The sequence below is a fragment of the Acomys russatus genome, chromosome 7, assembly GCF_903995435.1.
Source record: "Acomys russatus chromosome 7, mAcoRus1.1, whole genome shotgun sequence".
Classification (NCBI taxonomy): Eukaryota; Metazoa; Chordata; class Mammalia; order Rodentia; family Muridae; genus Acomys; species Acomys russatus.
The window spans coordinates 35,940,379-35,961,974 of record NC_067143.1 but is presented as its reverse complement, the minus strand read 5'-3'; the positions used below and the strand labels follow the sequence as shown (position 1 = coordinate 35,961,974).

At 45.0% G+C, this 21,596-nt stretch overlaps 1 protein-coding gene across 7 annotated transcripts in view; it reads right to left on the bottom strand.

Annotated features, from left to right (window-relative positions):
* Nucleotides 1-21,596, bottom strand: part of Znf592 (zinc finger protein 592) — a 47,495-nt gene that overhangs the window by 15,653 nt on the left and 10,246 nt on the right. For all 7 annotated transcript variants that reach the window (XM_051148800.1, XM_051148805.1, XM_051148799.1 and 4 more), the window contains 2 exons: nt 18,512-18,617; nt 4,058-6,299 (listed from right to left, as the gene is read on the bottom strand). In XM_051148800.1, the coding sequence (XP_051004757.1) occupies nt 4,058-6,280 (2,223 nt within the window). In that variant the 5' untranslated portion in view covers nt 6,281-6,299; nt 18,512-18,617. The remainder of the gene's footprint in view (nt 1-4,057; nt 6,300-18,511; nt 18,618-21,596) is intronic.

The following is a 21,596-nucleotide window of genomic DNA, read 5'->3' as shown; positions in this document are numbered from 1 at the left end:
CTCATCTGAAAACCCTTTGACCTGACTATGTGGCCTGATACTGGTACTGTCATGGGAACCCAAGCCTAGTGGCCATGAAGGCTAGTTAATTCCTGGTCTCGTCTTCCTCCCTAGAAGCCACATTCAGCTACAGGAGATACTATGAAGGACTGAAGCTGGGCTGAGAGAAGGCCAACAGTCTTCCAGAGCAGTCTCTTCAGTCATGTGTGGCTGTGTGATACAGGGAAGGCGTAGGATAAGAGGGGTGCCAGCTCTGATTCTATGCCAATTTCTACATATACAAGACTTTAGAATTGGGGTAAAAAGCAATGTGGGAAATGTCATAGACCCAGGGACTAGGCCTCCACAGCCAGAGATCTTCAATGACCAAACTCAGAAATAAGAGTCCTAGCCCAACTCAAGTATGCTACGACACAAGAACATGGAAGCCCCTAGAAGGTGCTTACCACATTCCATCTGACTCATCACAAGAAAAATGGAAGAGAGGGTGAAGATAAATGACTGTGGTGGTTTGAACAAGAATAGCGCCTGGGTTCATGGCTCTGAATGCTTGGTCATCAGGGAGAGGTGCTACTTGAGAGGGATTAGGGGGTGTGGCCTTGTTAGATTAGATGTGGTCTTATTAAAGGAAGTGCGTCCCTGGGGGAGGGCTTTGGGGCTCTCTTCCTGCTAGCTGCAGACTCAGTTGTAGTTCTCAGCTACCTTTTCAGCACCATACCTCCTACCATGCTTCCCACCATGCTGATGATGGATTAAACCTCTGAAACTGTAAGGCAGCCTTAATTAAATGTTTTCTTTTATAAAAGAGCCACTGTGGTCGTGATGCCTCTTCACAGCAACAGAACACTGACTAAGACAGTGACCCTATGGCAGTTCCTAGCCACTTCAGATACCAAGTCCTCTGCAGAAGCTCAACTTCCCACCTCTGCCCAGTACTCATGGTCACTAACAATGTCCTATTCCTTACTATCTCTGCTCAACTCTGACCTGTGCTCCCCAGGGCCAGAATACCTTCAGAGACTCTCTTCCCGGCCTTACAGGCCCAATTTAACCAACACAACCACACAATACTGCCTCTATGCCTGCAGCCATTATGAATTAGTCCTTCTGATGTGAGGTAGGTTCTCAGTCATGTTTTAATCTCAATGGGTCTGTCATACAGCAGAGGTTTGGGTGCAGACTGCTGCCTTTGCTGTCTATCACCATCTCCTAGGCCGCCTCCTGCTAGCATCCCCTGAGCAGTACAGGGCCGGCACAGTGACCTGGACTAAAGTGGAAGTAGCTGTCAGTTGTCCTCCCAGATCTCTGCAGCCCTTTGTCCTGGCTGTTCTTCTGTCAACCTGACACAAGCTAGTCTTATCTGGGATAAAGAACCTCAATTAAGCTAATGCCTGTAGGCAAATCTATAGGGCATTTTGTTAATGTTTGACACAGAAGGGTCTAGCCCAGGTAGATCAGGCTAGTCTTGAATTCAAGAGATCTACCTGTCTCTGCCTCCCAAGGGCTGAGATTAAAGGCATGAACCACCACTCCTGCCCCCCCCCCCCTTTTTTATTTATTTATTTTCAGCTGGGCGTGGTAGTATATACCTATAATCCTAGCACTTGGGAGGCAGAGGCAAGAGGATCACTGTGAGTTTTTGAGGCCAGCCTGGTCTACAAAGTGAGTCCAGGACAGCCAAGGCTACACAGAGAAACCCTGTCTCAACAACAACAAAAAGATTTATTTTCACGCGTGTGAGTGTTCTACCTGCACATGCACATGCACATGCGTACGTGTACCACGTGCATGCCTGGTGCCTCTGGAGGTCAGAGGAAGGGGCCAGATCCCCTAAAATTGAAGTTATGGATGTCTGTGAGCCACCATGTAGGTGCCATATCAAACCCAAGTCCACTACAAGAGCAACAAAGGGGCCATCTCTTCAACCCCCGCTAATAGTCTTTATTACGATTTAGAGAGCAAACTAATGCACCCTGGCTAAGGGAAACATAGTAAAGGAGTAAGTTGAGCTGTGTCATGAGAGGAACCCTAGAGGCCAAATGATGGCTCATGGGTAAGAACACTTGCTGTGTAAGCATAAGAACCTGAGTTAAACAGACAGCCTGGCACCCATGTAAAAATGCTACGCATGAAAGCTATGCATGAATGTAACCTCACTGTTGGGGAGTAGAAATAGGCAGACCCTGGAAGCTTGCTGGCCAGACAACCTAAGCAAAATGGTGAGCTTCCAAATAAGGAAGCTCAAGAAAATAAGAAGCAATCTTATGTTCTTTGTAATCTACATGCATGTACACACATGCACACAAATACACATACACGTAGCCCAACCTGGATGCCTTTCTGTTTTTTAGCCATGAAGTCTTACTACGAAGCCCTCCTGCCTCCAGCTCCAAAGTGTTGGGATTAGAACTATGCACTACCACAGCTTAAGGCTGACTTCTTGACAGAATCTGCTAGCAACATCAATGGGACAGTAGAGGGTACAGCACATAGTGCCTTTAAAAACAAAGCACATATCTCATCAACAATAACCAGGAATCAGAACAGGCAAAAAGCTCAACTCAGGGCTGGAGAAATGGCTCAGTGGTTAAGAGCACTGCCTGTTCTTCCAAAGGACCTGGGTTCAATTCCCAGCACCCACATGGCAGCTCACAACTGTCTGTAACTCCAAGATCTGACACCCCCACACCAATGTACACAAATTAAAATTATAACCATTGAGATGTAATAAGAATAAATTAATAAAATAAAGTATAAAAAAAATTTTTTTAAAAGCTCAACTCCTTTTCTTTCTTTTTTTTGGAGGGGTGGGGGATGGGGACTGGGTTTCTCTGTGTAGTCTTGGCTGTCCTGGAACTAACTCTGTAGACCAGGCTGGCCTTAAACTCAGGGATCCGCCTGGCTCTGCCTTCCAGAGTGCTGGGATTATAGGTGTGCGCCACCGCACCTGACTCAACTCCTTTTTTAGAGCTGGGAGAACACGGTGAAAGACAGAGACCTACAACACCTCGGCACAGAGCCCACGTGCCTACTCCACTCTCCTTTCTTCCTCAGCCTTGCCTCTGGCCCTGCCTCCAGAGAGGTTCTGCTCAACAGCTCTGTCTACTGAGGGGCAGAATGTTCTTAGAAAATAGACCAAGGGACAAAGACAGTGATTCACCTACCCTTATCCCCAGGATCTCTGGGCACATGCTAAACCATGCTGCCATCTGCTAGAGGCCAGAAAGAGACCACCAAGCCAAGCCCTAACAGGCCTGAATCTGAACCAAACTAACTGGTAATCTAAGTGGAAGTGGAACACGGACCATGTTCATAAAGATACTGTTTTGTTTCTGTTTGTTGAGACAATGTGGCTATTACCCAACTGACCTCAAACTCATAATCCTCCTGCCTCAGCCTTACAAGTGCTGGAATTATATACAAAACCACCACCCCTGGTTAAACTTGCTGGATCTTCAGGCTTTCCCCACAGGTATGAATAGGGTCTCTTTCCAAATAAAAAACCAAGCACTATATATTCAGGTGAGATGCTGATCATTAAGCCAGACGTCCTCTTCTAAGACTATGATCTAGGAGCTGGAGAGAAGGCTCGGCGGTTAAAAGCTGTCTGCTCTTCCAGAGGTCTTGAGTTCAAATTCCCAGGAACCACATGGTGGCTCACAACCATCTTTTTGTTTTGTTTTTGTTTTGTTTTTGTTTTTTGGAGACAGGGTTTCTCTGTGTAGCCTTGGCTGTCCTAGACTCGCTTTGTAGACCAGGCTGGCCTCGAACGCACAGCCATTCACCTGTGCCACCACACCTGGCTTCACAACCATCTATAATGTGACCTGATGCCCTCTTCTGGCATGCAGGTGTATGTGCAGATAGGGCACTTATACATGAAATAAACTTAAAAAGAAGGAGGAGGAGGAGGAGGAAGTGGAAGAGGAGAAGAAGGAGGAGAAGAAGATGATGATGATTCTACCACTGCTCCCATATTAATGGGCTCTCTCCAGTCCCTATCATAGAACCTGCATGGCCTGAGGCTCACCACCCAACAGCCGGATGGTCTACTTACTAGCCCCTCGGTTTCCTCTGTGGTCCTCTGGAAATGTGCAGCCAGGACCATATAGTCTCGCATCTGCTTGTGACATTCAGGACATTTGGTTCCATACCGGATGAGCCTCACTGGGTCTGGGTAAAGTGGCAAGGCTGGAATTACAGGGCTGGCGTTGCTTGAAGTGGGGCTGGGTTTGGGGGAGGAAGAAGTGGCTGGGGTTGCTGGTGCCGTGGAGTTCACAGGAGCTGCCACAAACATCTGGTCCGCGGAGATGGGCTTCACAAGCAGCTGAGAACACTGCATGACAAGCCCCTTGCTCTTGTGGTCTCGGGCATGCCGAAGCAGGCTGCACTTGTTGAAGAAGAGCAGTGTCTTAGAGCACAGTGTGCACAGCACCTCGATGTGGACACTCCGCCGGCTGTAGTGCTGGCTCAGGCTCTTCTCTAAGGCAAACGCGTCTCCACACTCCAGGCAGCAGTACCCACTGGCCGGCACATGGATTCTGCTGTCTGCAGGTGGGCTGAGATTTGGCGCATAGAGGGGCACAGGGTTAGAGCTGTGAAGGACCTTGTTGAAGACCTCCACAATTAGAGGGGCGGCCTTTTTCACCTGGTGGACGAGGGGCACTGTCATTTGTGCAACCTGAGGCTGGCTCCGTCTCTGTGCTGAGGACTTTGCAGTCACAGATGCGGCAACACTGTGGGGGACGAGGTTCAAGTTGGCCAAGTGCACAGCTTTGGGCAAGAGACTGGCAGGGGCCAAGGTTGATGTCTGAAGTGTTGTGCTCTGCTGCTTCTTGCTTGCCTGTGAGGTCAGGGCAGCTCCTTTTGGGACTCGGGGCCCAGAGACGCGGCAGGGAGATGAAGAGTCACTGGTCTTTATCATGCTCTCATCTCCTTTCCTGTCACCCTGGGGGCTCCCTAAACTTATGCCTGCCTCAGAAAAGGGCTCTTCCACAGGCATGGCTGTGCCTTCATCCCCCGGCACCTCACTAGGGGCCTCAGCAATGGTGCTCCCTACAGGTGACTCAACAGGGGACTTACTTGGATCATCAGGGTCTGGCAGGATCCTTGTAACAGTTCGTTTGATTTCCCCTGATGATGTCTTAATTGTTTTGATTCTAACTTTGGGAATTGCTGGTGGGGAGCTGGCAGCCACAGAAGGGGACCCTTTGCTGCTACTGTCACTGCAGATGCTCCGAGGGCTATCTGATGGCTTGATACTTTTTCTAGTGACCTCCAGAGGGCTCCGGGGACTCTTTGGTGACTTGGGCATTTTGGGGCTGCCTTTAGAACCCTCTTTAGTGGGCCCTGAGGAATCTTTTGTGTGACTAGGCTGATCCTCCTTGGTGACACTGGCCACTCGTTTGGCCTGTAGGGCCACCAAGGCTGCAACACAAGAGGATAGTTTGGAATGGGCTGGCTTCAGACGCTGCCTAGGTGGGACAGAGGAGCAAGCACTAAGCTCTGGAGCAAGCTTCTTGAGCTCTCCAACACTGCTGCTAGAGTGACTGTTGAATTCTAAAGCTTCCCCAAAGAGCTGACTGGAATCCAGATCTTTGGGAGGTTCTGCCGCCTTCGGCCCAGCCGGCTCCTGCTCCTGCTGGCTCTCTAAAGGCAAGGGTTCTGGTTTGGCTTCTTTCTTACAAAAGTGATCAAACATGTGTAGCTCCGGGACTGGGAACTTAGCCAGAGCTTCCAGGACTGGGCCCCCCACAGCCCCAGGAGGAGGTGGGAAATAACTGTCAGGGTGCTTGGCCTTTATCCCAAACCCATTATCTTTGACAGGATCTTCAGGTTCTGGGCTAGAGATTGGACTGAATTGGTTGAAAGTGGGTAATGGCTCCGACTTGGAAGGTTCTAGCTTGTTCGTGAAACTCCTAGCACTGTCTCCATTTATGAAAGAAGAATCAAACTTCCCACAGTGGTGGGAGTCTGAAGGCAGGTCTGAGCTCCGAAACCCGTTGTGGAGGAGACTGGAAGCAACGTGGTCTTTCTCTGCTTCAAACGATTCTTGGCGGCTGGTGTTCTTAACTATGACACTCACAGCCGGCACATCTGGGGCTGATCCAGCGTGAGACAGGGACACATTTTCATCCATGCACATGCTGGAAGACTTCAGGGGACTCTCATTCTCCTCACTGGGAGTCTGGATGGCCTCCTTGGCATCAAGACTTGTGGGATCTGGGATGTCAAAGGCAGCCAGAAGGTCATCAAAATCTGGGGTTTTCATATCCCCCATGGCTGGATGCTGACAAGAGCTACAAGAGAAACAAGGAATAGAATCAATGACCACCAGGGCCTCCCTGAACTGTCCTGCATCATCTGTTTAGAATACTTATCACACTAATGCACACATGCAGCTGGCCCACCCCTGCAGATCTTCACCTTCTACACTAGGAAGTCACATACCTGAGTTTCACCCTAAGAGGTTTAAAAGGAGAAGCTTATACGTAATGACAAGCCTGGAAGGTCTTAACCCTTAATACTTTCAGATTTCTGGCTGGCCTCATGACCCCATGACCAAAAGAAAAAGAGAGTGTGCCCTTCTATCCAATTGAGCCATGCCCCCTCACATCTCCCCACCAACTCTGCCCCCACTACCTACCTATAGCTCACTGGCATATGTTCACCCTCTGGGTGGCTAACATATTTAACACACACAAATATCAGGAACAAACGGTGCCTAGAGTCTCTAAAGATCTTTACTGAATGTTTCTGTACATATTCTCATGTTTATATATATATATATATTTTCTCTCTTTTCCCCACTTCTCTTCCTCTCTCTGTGCTATCTCCATTTCTTCTTCTTCTTTTTCCCCTACTTTCCTTCTCTTCTTCTTTTTGAGACAGGGTCTCTCTCTATAGCTCTAGCTGATCTGGAACTCAATATGTAAACCAGGCTATCCTCAAACTTACAAAGATCCACCTGCCTCTGCCTCCCAAATGCTGGAATTAAAGGTATGTACCATCACGCTCAGCTGCTATTAAACCCCCTCCCTTTTTGGTTTTTCGAGACAGGGTTTCTCTGTGTAGCCTTGGCTGTCCTGGACTCACTTTGTAGACCAGGCTGGCCTCAAACTCACAGCGATCCGCCTGCCTCTGCCTCCCGAGTGCTGGGACTAGAGGCATGTACCTCACCTGGCTCTGAAAACCTCTTTTAAATCTTTTTTAATGTATATGAGTGTTTTGATCAAATGTACATCTGTGCATCATATGTGAGTCTACTGCTTCTGTAAGGGGACATAGGATTTCATTATGGGAGGCTGTGGGCCACTATGTGAGAGCTACAAATCAACTAGGATCCTTTTCAAAAATAAGTGCCCTTAGCCGGATATGCTGGTGCACACCTTTAATCCCAACACTCAGGAGACAGAGGCAGGCAGAGTTCAAGGCCATTCTGGTCTACAAAGTGAGTCCAAGACAGCCAAGGCTACACAGAGAAACCCTGTCTCAAAAAACCAAAAAGAAGGGCTGGAGAGATGGCTCAGAGGTTAAGAGCACTGACTGTTCTTCCAGAGGTCCTGAGTCCAATTCCCAGCCACCACATGGTGGCTTACAATCATCTACACCCTCTTATGCCCTCTTCTGGAATGTCAGTATACATGCAGATAGAGCACTCATATATATTTATGAGTCTATATATATATATATATATTAAATAAAATCTAAACAAAAAACAAAAACCCTTGCTAGTAATCTTATCACCTTAAACATTCATGTAAGCATATTTATATTTAAGACTACAGCTCTATATCAGTATCTGTAGTTTTGGAGAATTATTCTCAAGGCTGAGGAATGGATTCCTTCCACCTGGGCACTAGTATCTACAGAAGGACTTTGTCAGTCTCCTTCCAGGACCAAATAAAGTGTGGGGGTAGGGGGTGTGAACCAAGTGTGTGAAGAATACTGATAATCCTAGCACTCAGAGGTGAAAAAAGCAGGAGGATCACAAGTTCAACGTCATACTTCCTTACATAGAAGATTCAAGGCCTAGACTAAACACCTACTAATGGGGAATAGTTAAATATTTGACTATTATGCATTCAACAAAAACATGGTCAATTATCTACAGAGAAACAAAAAAATTACTCATTAACTTTAAAAAAGACTGATACAAAAAGTATTGTCACATTATAACAATATATCATAACTTTAAGTATCTATTGGCATTATGATTAAGGTTTTAAACAGAACAGATGTTTGTCTCCTGAACTAGGTGCTGGAGTCCATGAACAACAGGCAGTGAACTGGTCTGTGGGGCCACATAGCTATGAATAAATGCCTTTGGGACCCTTGCTTCAGATGCTCCCTCCCTCCTTTTTTCTTCCAGTCTTCCAATGCCTAAGGGGAAAAAAGCTGAAGAAAGGTAGGACAGTTGGTCCTTCTGTAGTGCTGGGGAAAGCGTGTGGGAGAGAGGAGCAGTGGTTGACAGATAATAAACGGTTTACTGGAGACCAGTGTCCTCCACCAGAAAATGACAGGGGCTTGAATAAGTATTACATCAGAATAAGCACTGTTCTCCCACAGAAATGCTTCAGGGGTTTGCTAGGTCAGACAGCTAGTGCAGGAATGCAGATGCACACTTACACCTCGCCTCTCGGGAAGGCTGAGGCAAGAGAATGGAGAGAAGAAGGCTAGGCTGGGCTACACATGAGACTTCATATACAGGGCTGAGTACCTCTATAGAAGAGGGTATGCCTAGCATGTTTAAGGACCTGGATTCAAAGCCGGGTGTGGTGTCCACGCCTTTAATTCCAGCACTCGGAAGGCAGAGGCAGGCAGATCATTGTGAGTTCAAGGCCAGCCTGGTCTACATAGTGAGTCCAGGACAGCCAAGGCTACATGGTGAAACCCTGCCTCAAGAAAGCAAAAAGGACCTGGGTTCAATCCCAAACAACACACACCAAAAAGTCGTGTGCGTGCGTGCGTGCGTGCGTGCGTGCGTGCGTGCGTGCGTGCGTGTGTGTGTGTGTGTGTGTAGTAAAGCAAGCATTTAAATCCAGAAAGAAAAAGGAAAAAAAAAAAAAAGAAGAAAAGTTTAGCTTAGCTAAGAACAGACTTCACACTGAAAATATGAGTTTTTCTTCCCTTTGCATCAAAACCTTCAAATTAAAAAGAAAAAACAAACTGGGTGTGATGGTGCATACCTTTAATCCCAGCACTTGGGAGGCAGAGGAAGGTGGATCACTGTGAGTTCAAGGCCAGCCTGGTCTACAGAGTGAGTCCAGGACAGCCAAGATAACACAGAGAAACCCTGTCTCAAAAAACCAAAAAGAAAAAAGAAAAATTTCTGGTCTAGCAAGATGGCTCAGCGGGTTATGACACTTGCTGCCATGCCTGATAACGTCAATTGATTCCTGGGACCCACAAAGCCAATACTCCCACACACACACACACACACGCTAAATATAATAAAATTTATTATATCTCTGTGAGTTCAAGGACAGCCAAGGCTATACAGAGAATCCCTGTATTGAAACAAACAAACAAACAAACCCATTCATTTTGTTTGTTTGTTTGTTTGTTTGTTTTTCGAGACAGGGTTTCTCTGTGTAATAGCCCTGGCTGTCCTAGACTCACTTTGTTGACCAGGCTGGCCTCGAACTCACAGAGGTCCGCCTGCCTCTGCCTCCTGAGTGCTGGGATTAAAGGTGCGTGCCACCATGCCTGGCTATAAACCCATTTCTTGCCAATACTAAATTCCAATAATGGGAATATAATAAAAGTTATGCAACAGGGCATCAAGGAGGCTGAGGCACTCCAAAAGCATTAAGAAAAGCTTCATATAGATATTTACTAATATGATCTGTTTAACAGGGCAGAGAAACTCACACTGCTGCAGACTGACACAGGAAGTTGTCATGAACTAGGACGACTGTAGCCAGATGTGGTAGCTCATGCCTTTAATCCAAGCACTCAGGAGGCAGAGGCAGGCAGATCTCTGTGAGTTCAAGGCCAGCCTGGGCTACTAAGTGAGACTAGGACAGCCAGTACTACACAGAGAAACCCTGTCTTGGGAGGGAGGACTACTTTAGAACCACAAAACTAAGTTAGCTTCAAAATGTGCTATGAGTTTTGGGATGGTAGGGCAGCAGGGAGGGAGAAGAAAGCAAGGAAAGAAATGTTTCTTACCACTTGGTGAACTCTTGATTCTGCCCCCAGAACACAATGACCAATTTACATACTGACTCCACAAATGTTCAGTGATTGCTTATAATGGTTAAGAATTTTTAGCCAGGTGGTGGCGGCACTCCCCTTTAATCTCAGTACTCAAGAGGCAGAGGCAGGCAGATCTTGAGTTTGAGGCAAGCCAGGTCTACATAGTGAGTTCCAGGATAGCCAGGACTACACAGAGAAACCCTATCTCGAAAAACAAACAAACAAACAAACAAACAAACAAACAAACGACTGTTGAGGTAGGGGCAAGACAGAGAAACTCCTGTACCTGGATGACAAAGGGAAGGCAGAGTGACCAAGCAGGCTCAAGAACACACCGTTGCTCCCAAGACCTACATGAGTTTCGGCCTGGACTCTGGAAGGAGACTGGTCAGAGAGACATTGCTTTCATGGATGGTATTCAAAGAAAGTTAGCAAAATCACTAGCTAGACTAAAGGAAATGTGTGTGACGGGGATGGGAGGTGAAGTGTTGCTGTATATTTATCTGGACTCAGAACCAAGTCCCAGACTAGGAATGGTCCAGATGAAATACTGAAGAATCGGGACTGAAGAGATGGCTCAGCAGCTGAGAGCACTGCCTGCTCTTATAGGGGTCCTGAGTTCAGTTCCCAACCACCACAACCATCTATGGTGGCTCACAACCATCTATGGTGAGATCTGGTGCCGTCTTCTGGTGTGTAGGTATGCATGCAGGCAGAACACTGTATACATAATAATAAATAATAAATCTTTAAAAAAAAAAAAAAAGAAATACTAAAGAATCATGAACCATAGGAACTGGCTTTTCTCCCCACTATGCTGCTAGACTTTGATTAAAAGGTAAAATTAAACTAGCCTTAAGGACCTCTGAGTTCTTAAACAAACAAGGCTACAACAGCTGAGCAAATTTATGCACAGCTAATAAACAATTAAGTATTGACTCCTAAGGTAGATAAACAGACCATTCCATATACATATCACAACTCTCCTAGACATCATCTAGACTTGCTTATAGGTCAAGTGACCCAAAATCACAGATGTTCTGAATGACTGGCTAATGCTTCATTCCATGAGACACCTGTCCTTCAAACAATTAAAACAAAACAAAACAAAAAGTCTAAGGAGTCTCAGCCTTAGACAGGTAGATAAGAAACAGCTGTTCCAATAGACCCAGGCAAAACAGACCCAAGAAGGCATAGGCATTACACAGGATGTAAGAATAAAAGAGAATCTCCCAAATTATCATGTCTGGTGGCTTCCAAGCGGCTGTAGACTGCTGCTGGTCTGCCTGTACAGTGTAAAATTAACAGGGCCAGCAAGAAAGCTGAGCAGGTAAAAACACCAACCACCAAGCTGGAGGACCTGAGTTCAAGTCCCAGAACCCACATGGTGCAAGCTGATAAACAACTCTTATACGTTGTTCTCTGCCTCCCACACATATACTATGGCATGTGCACACACAAAAATAAATAAAATGTAATACATGTAAAATAAAGTAGTAATAATAACAAAATGCAAATGACTAAAACAGATGCTCAGGTTCCAGGCACAGCAATTCTGACTCAATAGGTCTGGCTCAAAGCTTCCTGGTTGTTTCTAGAACACTGTTCTAGCCCAACCTCTTGATTACACATTAAAAAACACTAGGTTTATCCACAGGTTACCAAAGAGACACAAAGCTGAAGGCCCAGCCCCTACCCTGAAGCTCATACCAGCTGCTACAGGTATACTGAGGGTCTGAGATTCCTACAGAAGTCACCCTAGCTCCCTCTGTTTTCCTTACTATCCCCCATGGCATAATTCTCGACCATTATTACAGCCAGTTTCAGTAAAATACTTGCTTTCTTGCCTTTACAAGCCCTCAGTAGGAACTCATTAAATTATTAATTGGCACTTTTAGACTTGGCATTCTACTTGGATGTCTAACAGACACCTCATATCTAAAGGACCTAATAGCAACTTTCGATTTCCTCTTACACTCATCCTTACCCAAATCCTTCCAGGTGCTAAGGTCAAATTTTTTCTTTCCTTCATACCTCCCACCTAGTCCACAAGCAAATACCATGCACTATACTTTTAAGATACATCCAAATCTAACCGCTACCTTGCCTGGATTTCCACCATGGCCTGAATTCTCCTCTGGCTTATAACAGCTGTGGTCAACTTAACAGCCAAATGCTTCTTTGAAAATGTAAGTCAGGCCTGGGCATAGTGGCACACACCTTTAATCCCAGCACTCAGGAGGCAGAGGCAGGAGGATCACTGTGAGTTTGAGACCAACCTGGTCTACAAAGTGAGTCCAGGACAGCCAAGGCTACACAGAGAAACCCTTTCTCGAAAAAAAAAAAAAGAAAAAGAAAATGTAAGTCAGACTCTCCTTTTAACCTGTTCCAGCACCATCTTGTCTTACCCTGAGTAAAATATAGTCTTTCTTGCCACCTAGACAGCATGCTGGAGCTCACTGGCACATCTTCCCATAAGGTGCTCTCATCAAGTTTTATCATGGCACCCATAGATCTCCTTACCACTCCTCAAGCATTCTGGCCATGTTCCTCCTCAGCACCTGTACATTTCCCTCTCTCTCTCTCTGATTTACAACTCCTTGCCCACTTGGTGCATACCTATAACACCATAACTCAGGAGCCTGGGCTACACAGAGAGACAAGACGAAAAGACAATGAAGACAAGAGAAGAGAGGTTCTTGTTCTAGGTCTCTGTGGGTCACTTCCTCATGTCCGACAGACTTTGATCTGTGTAGGTGCTCTCCATGGTCACCCCTATCCCTTATCTCCAGCCCTTTATTCTACCTTTTCCCCCTCCACAGCACTTATGACCATTGAACATATATTACCATTTATTTCCTTATTTGAGTAACAATAAGGAAATTATTTACTCAAATTTGCTTCCACTGTGTTTACTGGAAGGTGACCCACCATTAGAATTTCACAAGATTATTTGTCCACAGCTGAGATTATACAAGGATAGTCACAAAGTCCCAAGTAAGTTTATTACCAGCTTTACCATTTGCCTACAGCCTTAACCCCTGAAACTTTCATAAAGAAAGGCTGTAAGGGGTGATAGGCCTTGTGAGTAGGAAAAGATCTACCTGAAATAGCCCTTGTCTATGAATCCTGGATCCCTACAGAAACTGATTAAATCTAAATATTTCATCAGTGAAAAAACACCTACTGGCCAAGGTCCCAGGATCATCCAAGACATATGTCTAAGGGTGAAATCAGTGAGAAGCCAGTAGAGACAAAAGACTAGCTCTAAGAGCTAGGAGCTAGGAACCAGGACTCAGAAGGAAGGCACAGGTTGATCCTGAACCATAAAGGAATACAATTCTATGAGAAAACTAAACCCCACTAAATTATGCATGGTATGTGTGCGTTTTACCACCATACAGCTTCTGTGTTACAAGAAAATGAAACGGGCTGGAGTGATGATTCAATGGTTAAGAGCACTGGCTTCTCTTCTAGAGGACCCAAGTTTGGTGTTTGTTTGTTTTTCGAGACAGGGTTTCTCTGTGTAGCCTTAGCTGTCCTGGACTCACTTTGTAGACCAGGCTGGCCTCGAACTCACAGCAATCCACCTGCCTCTGCCTCCCAAGTGCTGGGATTACAGGCCTGAAACATCGTACTGGCGAGGACCCAGGTTTGATTAGTATTTGACCCAGACACACAACTATCTATAGCTCTAGTTCCAGGGGATAAAAGACTTTCTTCTGGCTTTTGAGGGCACCAGACACACACATGGCATACAGATACACATGCAGACAAAACACCCATACATATAAAATAAAAAGCCAGGTATGCTGGTGCACACCTTTTAATCCCAGCATTCAGGAGGCAAAGGCAGGTGGATCTCTGTGAGTTCAAGGCCAGCCTGGTCTACATAGAGTGTTCCAGGACAGCCAGGGCTGCTATACAGAGAAACCCTGTCTCGAAAAACCAAAATCATCATCATCATCATCATCATCAAATTAAAATGAAAAAAAAAAAAAAAGTGGAGGGAATAAGAATAATAGTCTGGGGCTGGAGAGATGGCTCAAAGGTTAAGAGCATTGGCTGCTTTTCCAAAGGTCCTAAGTTCAATTCCCAGCCAACCACATGGTGACTCACAACCCACTTCCGGTGTGTAGGTGTACATGCAGGCAGAACATTGTATACATAATAAACAAATCTTTTTTTAAAAAATTATAGTCTGAGCAGACTGAGAAGCAGAAACTAGGGCTAGATAACAAACACAGAGAGAGATAAAACCTGACACTTCGTAATCTGCACTTATTTTACCTTGCCTTACTTGCAAACAGATCCCAGCACTGCCTGGGCATTGCACTTGTGAGAACAGAATCAGACACTTGAGAGAAAAGGAGACAGTAATCCTGCTCACACCTGTATTAAAGAACCCCTCCCACTGAACTTTGTAAGCACCATGCCATGGCCGTAAGGACTCCTTGCTGTTTGGTGGTTCTGAAGCTGTCCCTTACTCAGCTCATCGACCACAAGCAAACAAGAGTTGCAAAGATTCCAAAGTTGAAATGTTGCAGGAACACAAAGACATGCCGCTAGCCTTGGGGATCTCTGTGGCTGCCACAGGAGTAGGCTCTAGTGAAAGAAGGGGCTTTTCTCAGCTGCCCTCTGACAGATGTTCCTCAGCTTACAATGGGACTATACTGCAGGAAAACCATTCACTTTAAGTTGGAAATATAAATAAAAAATGGTCAATTAGAGCTGCTTGTTAGCAAAGTAACTTGAATCAGAACTGAGCACCCTGTTCCACCATCTACCCCTCTGTATGACTTGGGTAAAAACTGCCAAGCCTGACAACATGAGTTTGATCCTCTGGACACACATGATAAAAAGAACTGACTCCCCAAAATTGTCCTTGTCTACACACACACACACACACACACACACACACACACCATGGCAAGTGCACACACACACACATACTAAATAATTTAAATAAATGTTTATGTGTGTGTGTGTATATATTTTGGGTTTTTTTTTTTTCTTTTGGGGGTGGGGGACAGGGTTTCTCTGTGTAGCCTTGCTTGGCTGGCCTGGATTCACTTTGTAGACCAGGCTGGCTTCGAACTCACAGTGATCCACCTGCCTCTGCCTCCTAAGTTAAAGGCGTGTGACACCATGCTCAGCTTTGTTTTGTTTCTTAATGTAAGCCTGATGTGGAGATGTGTGTCTGCAACCCCTTAGGGGATGGGAACAGTAAAAACTCGGGAGGTTAAGCCCAGCTTCAATTACATGAGACCTTGTCTCAAAAACAAACAAAATACTTCGAATGTTTCCTTCACAACTCACATTAAAATGTAATGACCATAGTGACAGAATTAAGGGGTAGGACTTGATTTTTTTCCCCCTTTGGGGTTAAGGAGATACAAGGTCTCTTACAGCCAAAGAGGACCTTGAACTCCTAACCCTCCCGCTTCTACCACCTAAAGGCTGGGAGTACAGCTGATCTGGGGGTGAGGCTCTTGAGAGGAGACTAGGTCTAAGAGTTCTGCTCTCATGAATGGATAATTAAGGCAGGGATGGTTCTTAGTTAAAAAAAAAAAAAAAAATATGATGATTCAGCCAAATATTTTTGTCTCACATACATGCCTGTTAGTTCATCTTATATAGCACAAAGGCCACCAATAGAGATGTGGCCCTTTAACTTTGGAATTCCCAGCCTCTAGAACCATGAGCCAAATCAACTACTGCTTATGCATAACTCAGTCTATGATTTTTCTCTTACAGCAACAGAAAACAGATGAAGAGCCCCACTAAATGACCACAAAAAACACTGCACTACACGGGTGATTCATTTATGTGATAGCGTGGCTAGCTATCAGGAAATGTGGCTCGCTGCCACTGTCCAACACAGACTGAGAACAATGAGAATCCAAATTAGAAGTGTCCAACCAGACCAGAAGGTCAGGAAATCAGTGTGCCCCACCCTTTCCCACCCTCCCCTCTTCTCTACTCCATGTGCCAATCATACATATTTCTTCCTTTCCTCCCTCCTTCAGTCACCTCTGTTCTCTTCAGAGACCTGGACAGTCAGACTCTACTCTAAACTGCATCCGCAAGAAAGTAGCAAAATTACAACTATGAATCAGCAATAAAAATATTTTTATGAGTTAGGTAGTAGTGGCACACCTTTAATTCCAGCACCCACGAGACAGAAGCAGGAGGATCTCTGTGAGTTCAAGGCCAGCTTGGTCTACAGAGTGAGTTCCAGGGCATCCAAGGCTACACAGAGAAGAAACTCTGTCTTGAAAAACCAAAAATCAAAAATAAACAAAAATACTTCTATAGGTGGGTGTCACCACAACATGAGGAACTGTATTAAAGAATCACAGCATTAGGAAGGCTGAGAACCAGTGGTGTAAGGGAATATCAGAGAATATGTGCAATGGCATATCACTATGTGCCTTCCTATCATCAGACAAATGGGATGGTAAGGGTCCTTATATTAGCTGGATGCATAGGTATGAAACTTGTGGTCCCAGCTACTCAGGAAGGATGCAGGAGATTGAAGGTAGCCTGAGTAAAATAGTAAAATCCTATCTCAAAAATAAAAAAATGAGGCCCTGGGCTTGACCACCAGCACCTCAATTCTGTTAGCCAGATGTGGTGGCGCACATCTTTAAGTCCAGCACTCAGGAGGCAGAAGCAGGAGGATGTGAGCTCTAGGCCAGCCTGGTCTACAAAGCAAGTTACAGGACAGCCAAGGCCACACAGAGAAACTGTCTCGAAAGACAAAACAAAACAAAAAAGTAGATGGCGAGGTTTGCCTCAAAATAACAAAGAACAGAAGAAAGAAAGCAGGGGAGTACATAAATGCAACAAGATTGGTTACCAACTGTTAACTGAGTGAAGGTTTTTTGGTTTTTGGTTTTCCTAGACAGGGTTTCTCTGTGTAGCCTTGACTGTCTTGGACTCGCTTTGTAGACCAGGCTGGCCTCGAACTCACAGTGATCTGCCTACCTCTGCCTCCCAGGTGTTGGGATTATAGGTATGCGCCACTGTGTCTGGCTCTGAGTGAAGTTTTTAATCAAGTCATTTTCTATAGCATCTATCTTTCAGGAAGATAGTCCCTTGCCTAGACTCCATAGGTCAAACTAGGTAAGTCCAAAAGTTACACCCATCTGGATAAATTGTAATAATAACTAACAAACAACCCTTGGTAAGAATGTGTGAAAATGGAAGCTTTGTGCACTGCTAGAAGAAATAGAAATGATATTGCTGCTGGGCGGTGGTGGTACACGTCTTTAATCCCAGCACTCAGGAGACAGAGGCAGGATCTCTGATTTTGAGGTCAATTTGGTCTATAGAGGAAATTCCAGGACGGCCAGGGTTATGGAAAGAAACCCTGTCTTGAAAAACCAAGTAAGTGAATAAATGAACCAATGAGTAAGTGAATAAACAAACAAATAAATGGTATTGCCACTATGAAAAATTCCTCAAAAAAATATATTAAGAGTACCAAATAGCCCAGAAATACAATTTCAGGCATATGAGCCAAGCATGAGAATGCAGACCTTTAGTCTCAGTATTAAGGAGGCTGAAGCAGGAAAGTCAAGTTCCAAGGTAGCTTGAGCTACATAGCAAGACCTTGCATCAAAATAACCGCACTCCTCCGCACCCCCTCCCGCCCCTCGCACGTCCCCAAGACCTCAAAATATTTACATGTTCATTCATAGCAGTCACATTTACAATACCCAAAGGTAAGGCAACCCAAGTACCTATCAATGAATGAACAGATAAAATGTAAAATATATAAAAATGGAATGTTATTTAACCTGAAAAAGGATGGATGTTAGGGACATAACTCAGTGGTAGAATGTTTGCCTAGCACAGATAGTCTTGTAGTCTGTTCATATCACTGAAGAAAGGAAAGGAGGAAAGGAATGAGGACAGAAGGAAGGAAGGAAGGAAAAAGTGGGGAGACAAGGAAATTCAGAGACACTACAACATGAACAAACCTTGAAGACACTATATTAGTGATGACACAGTAAGACTAACATTGAGTGATTCCATTTCCACGACATTTCCAAAGCAGAAAGCAGAATGAATGTTGCCAAGATGGTGGGGACAGAGACAGGGCGCTCGCTGTGCGATGGGCGAGCTGGGTGATGGATGGTGGTGATGACTGCTTAACTGGAATTCCTTAATGTCACTACACATTTAAAAATTAGGAGATTTTGTTGTATTCTACCACCAAAATGAAACCCCAGGAAAAATACAAGCTCTCTTGTAGCCAGACTCAGCTCTTCAAGGCCAGCTCAGGTCAACCTAGACATCATACCTTAGTGAGGTTCTCAAAACAAGGGTGTGGTGAGCGTTGCTGGGGGAGCAGAGCTGCGGAGAAAGGAAAAACTACCTAGGCACATGGTCTAGAGTCCAATCACCACCTATGGAAAGAAGAAAAACAAAATGCTTTTTAAATGGGTTTAAAGATAAATGTTAAAGTAAGGAAAGAATTTAAGAAAATTAGTAACTGGTAACAACCATCCCAGCATAAGTACAACTCTGAGGAAAACCTCTAAATTCAAAGCTGGTCCCATAAAGGCGAAACTTCCAGCCCCAGACCTGCTCCACTCTACCTAGGTCAGCCCGATGGTTCAGAGCATAGACTCTGCCTAGATTAACATCCCACTGGCAGCTAGTTAGCCATGTGACCTGGCGGGAGCACCTATACCTATGTGCCTGTTTCCCATGTGTAAAATGTAGCAACCACCCACATAGCCACCTCAGTATTCACGGCACTCTCAGTGGCAGGCAGGCGTCCCCTCATCCCCTCCAGATCACCAACAGGAAGTGCATGCAGAGGACAGAGGAAACAGTAAGGCAGCTTTGCCCACAGCTCCCGCTCCAGTGCTCAGGACACTACCCACTGAGGCTGAGGAAGCTCTTCAGGCACTGAGGGAACTGGAAGCTGGGAAACCATACGTGGGGAGAGGGCTGAGGTGGCACCCACTGGCCTACTGATGAGAACTGAGGATTACCTTGCATACTTTGGAAACTGTTAATGCTTGGCCACCCCCAAGATTCAGTTTTACTTGGCCAGTGTTCTGAAATACTAGTTAACGGTCTATTAGTCCTCAAAAATAACAGAATGAGAACAGGGAGCGATGGTGTTACCTAAATGCCAGCATTCAGAAGGCTGAGGCAGGAGAACTGAAGGCCAGCCTGAACTACATAGCCAGCTAGAGCCTGTGTTCAAAAACAGGAAAGGGGCTGGAGAGTGGGCTCAGCAGTTAAGAGGACTAGCTGCTGCTCTTCCAGAAGACCCAGGCTTGGTTCACAGCACCAGCATGGTGGCTCACAACTGTCTGTAACTCCAGTTCCAGATCTGACACCCTCTCTTGACCTTTGCAGGGACTAGGCACACACATGGTACACACACATATGTGCAGGCGAAACACTCACACACATAAAATGTAGAAGTCTAAATAAACAAATAATAACTGCTGCTAGGTGGTGGCAGTGCATGTCTTTAATCCTAGCACTCACACTCGGGAGGCAGAGGCAGGCAGATCTCTGAACTCAAGGCCAGCCTGGTCTATAGAGAAAGTTCCAGGACAGCTAGGGCTACACAGGGAAACCCTGTCCCAAAAAATCAAAATCAAAATAATAATAATCAAAATAATAATAACATAAATTTTAATATTTAATTATTTTAATTATTATAAAATAATAAAAACAAATTGTCATTGTTGTTGTTGTTGTTATTGTTATTCTTGCTGGGCAGTAGTGTTGCACACCTTTAATCTCAGCACTCAGGGAGGCAGAGGTAGGCAGATCTCTGTGAGGCCAGCCTAGTCTTACAGAGTAAATTCCAGGACAGCCAGGGCTACACACAGAAAAAGCCTGTCTGGGGGTGGGGTGGGGGTGAGGGGAAGCAAAATATGTAAATGAATGAATAAATAAATGAATGAATGAATAAATGGCAAAAAGGAAAGAAATCATGTATGATTAGGCACACTTGTCATCTGAGGACTTGAGAGGCAGAGAAAGGAGGATTGGGAGTCCAAGGACAGCCTGGCCTATATGAAAGTCTGTCAAATGGGGGGGGGGGGATTTTATTTTATTAGGAAAAAAAAATCTTTGTTTTGGGAGGAAAATGCGCTGCCATTGGCCTGAGGATACAAAACCTGGCTTTTCTAGGTTCTCATTTTCCCAGTGGTATTTCAATAAAAGTTAATGACTCCAAACCTTGGAGTTCAACTTTTTAACCCAAAGGAAAACTGCTACTGGAGAAAATTAAAGAAAAGGAAAAGGAAGAAATGGAACAATGCAGGACTGTACTCCTTTACTTCCTATGCATACCAAGTCATAACAGACTTCCCCAAGGAGAACTCAAGTGGCTGGGTGTGGAAATGTCACTGACTTTCTGGGATTGAGTCTTCAGGGAAAGTGTTAGGTGTTTGCTGTTATCCTCCTGTGAGCTTGCCCCACTGTAGTTTTCTAGGATCAAAAGCTTATTTTATAAATTATTTGTATATTTTCATGTTCAGTTTGTAGGGTACCCTTAAAGATCAGATTGTTAGCCAGGCGTGGTGGATCATGCCTTTAGTCCCAGCACTCAGGAGGCAGAGGCAGGTAGATCTGAGTTCAAGGCCAGCCTGGTCTATAAACGTGAGTTCCGGGACAATTAAGGCTACATAGAGAAACCCTGGCATGAAGAGAAGGGAAGGGAAGTTAGTTTCAAATTACTAAAAGTGTCTGTATGTCTTCCTTGCTGTATATACCTTAAGACCCAGCTTTAAATTTTTTTCTTTACATATATGAGTGTTTTGCCTGTATATGTCTGTACACTATGTACATGTATGGTATCCTCAAAAGCCAAAAATACAAGCTGGATCCCCTGGGACTGAGTTATAGACAGTTCCAAGTTGTCATATAAGTGCTAGGAATTGAACCGTCATCCTCTAGAAGACCAGCCAGTGCTTCTAACTACTGAGCCATCTCCTGAGCCTGAGACTCATTTTATTTTTTAGATTTATTTATTCATTCCATATACAGTGCTCTGCCTGCTTGTACCCCTGCAGGCCAGAAGAGGGCATCAGATCACATTATAGATGGTTGTAAGCCACCATGTGGTTGCTGGGAATTGAATTCAGGACCTGGGGAAGAACAGACAGTGCTCTTAACCTCTGAGCCATCTCTCCAGCCCGAGACTCATTTTTGAAAGCAAAACTTCATTGTGATCATTACTAGGGCAGCTTGTGTGAAACTTACTTGCCACCAAAAAACTATTTACAGCTGCCTGTATGCCTTGCATGTATCCTGTTAGCTTTCCTGAAAGGTTTAAGAACTTGAATTACTATCAAATTTAATTGTTTTTAATAAAACACATCTCTCTAGAGAGGGAAAAAGAAGAAGGAAAA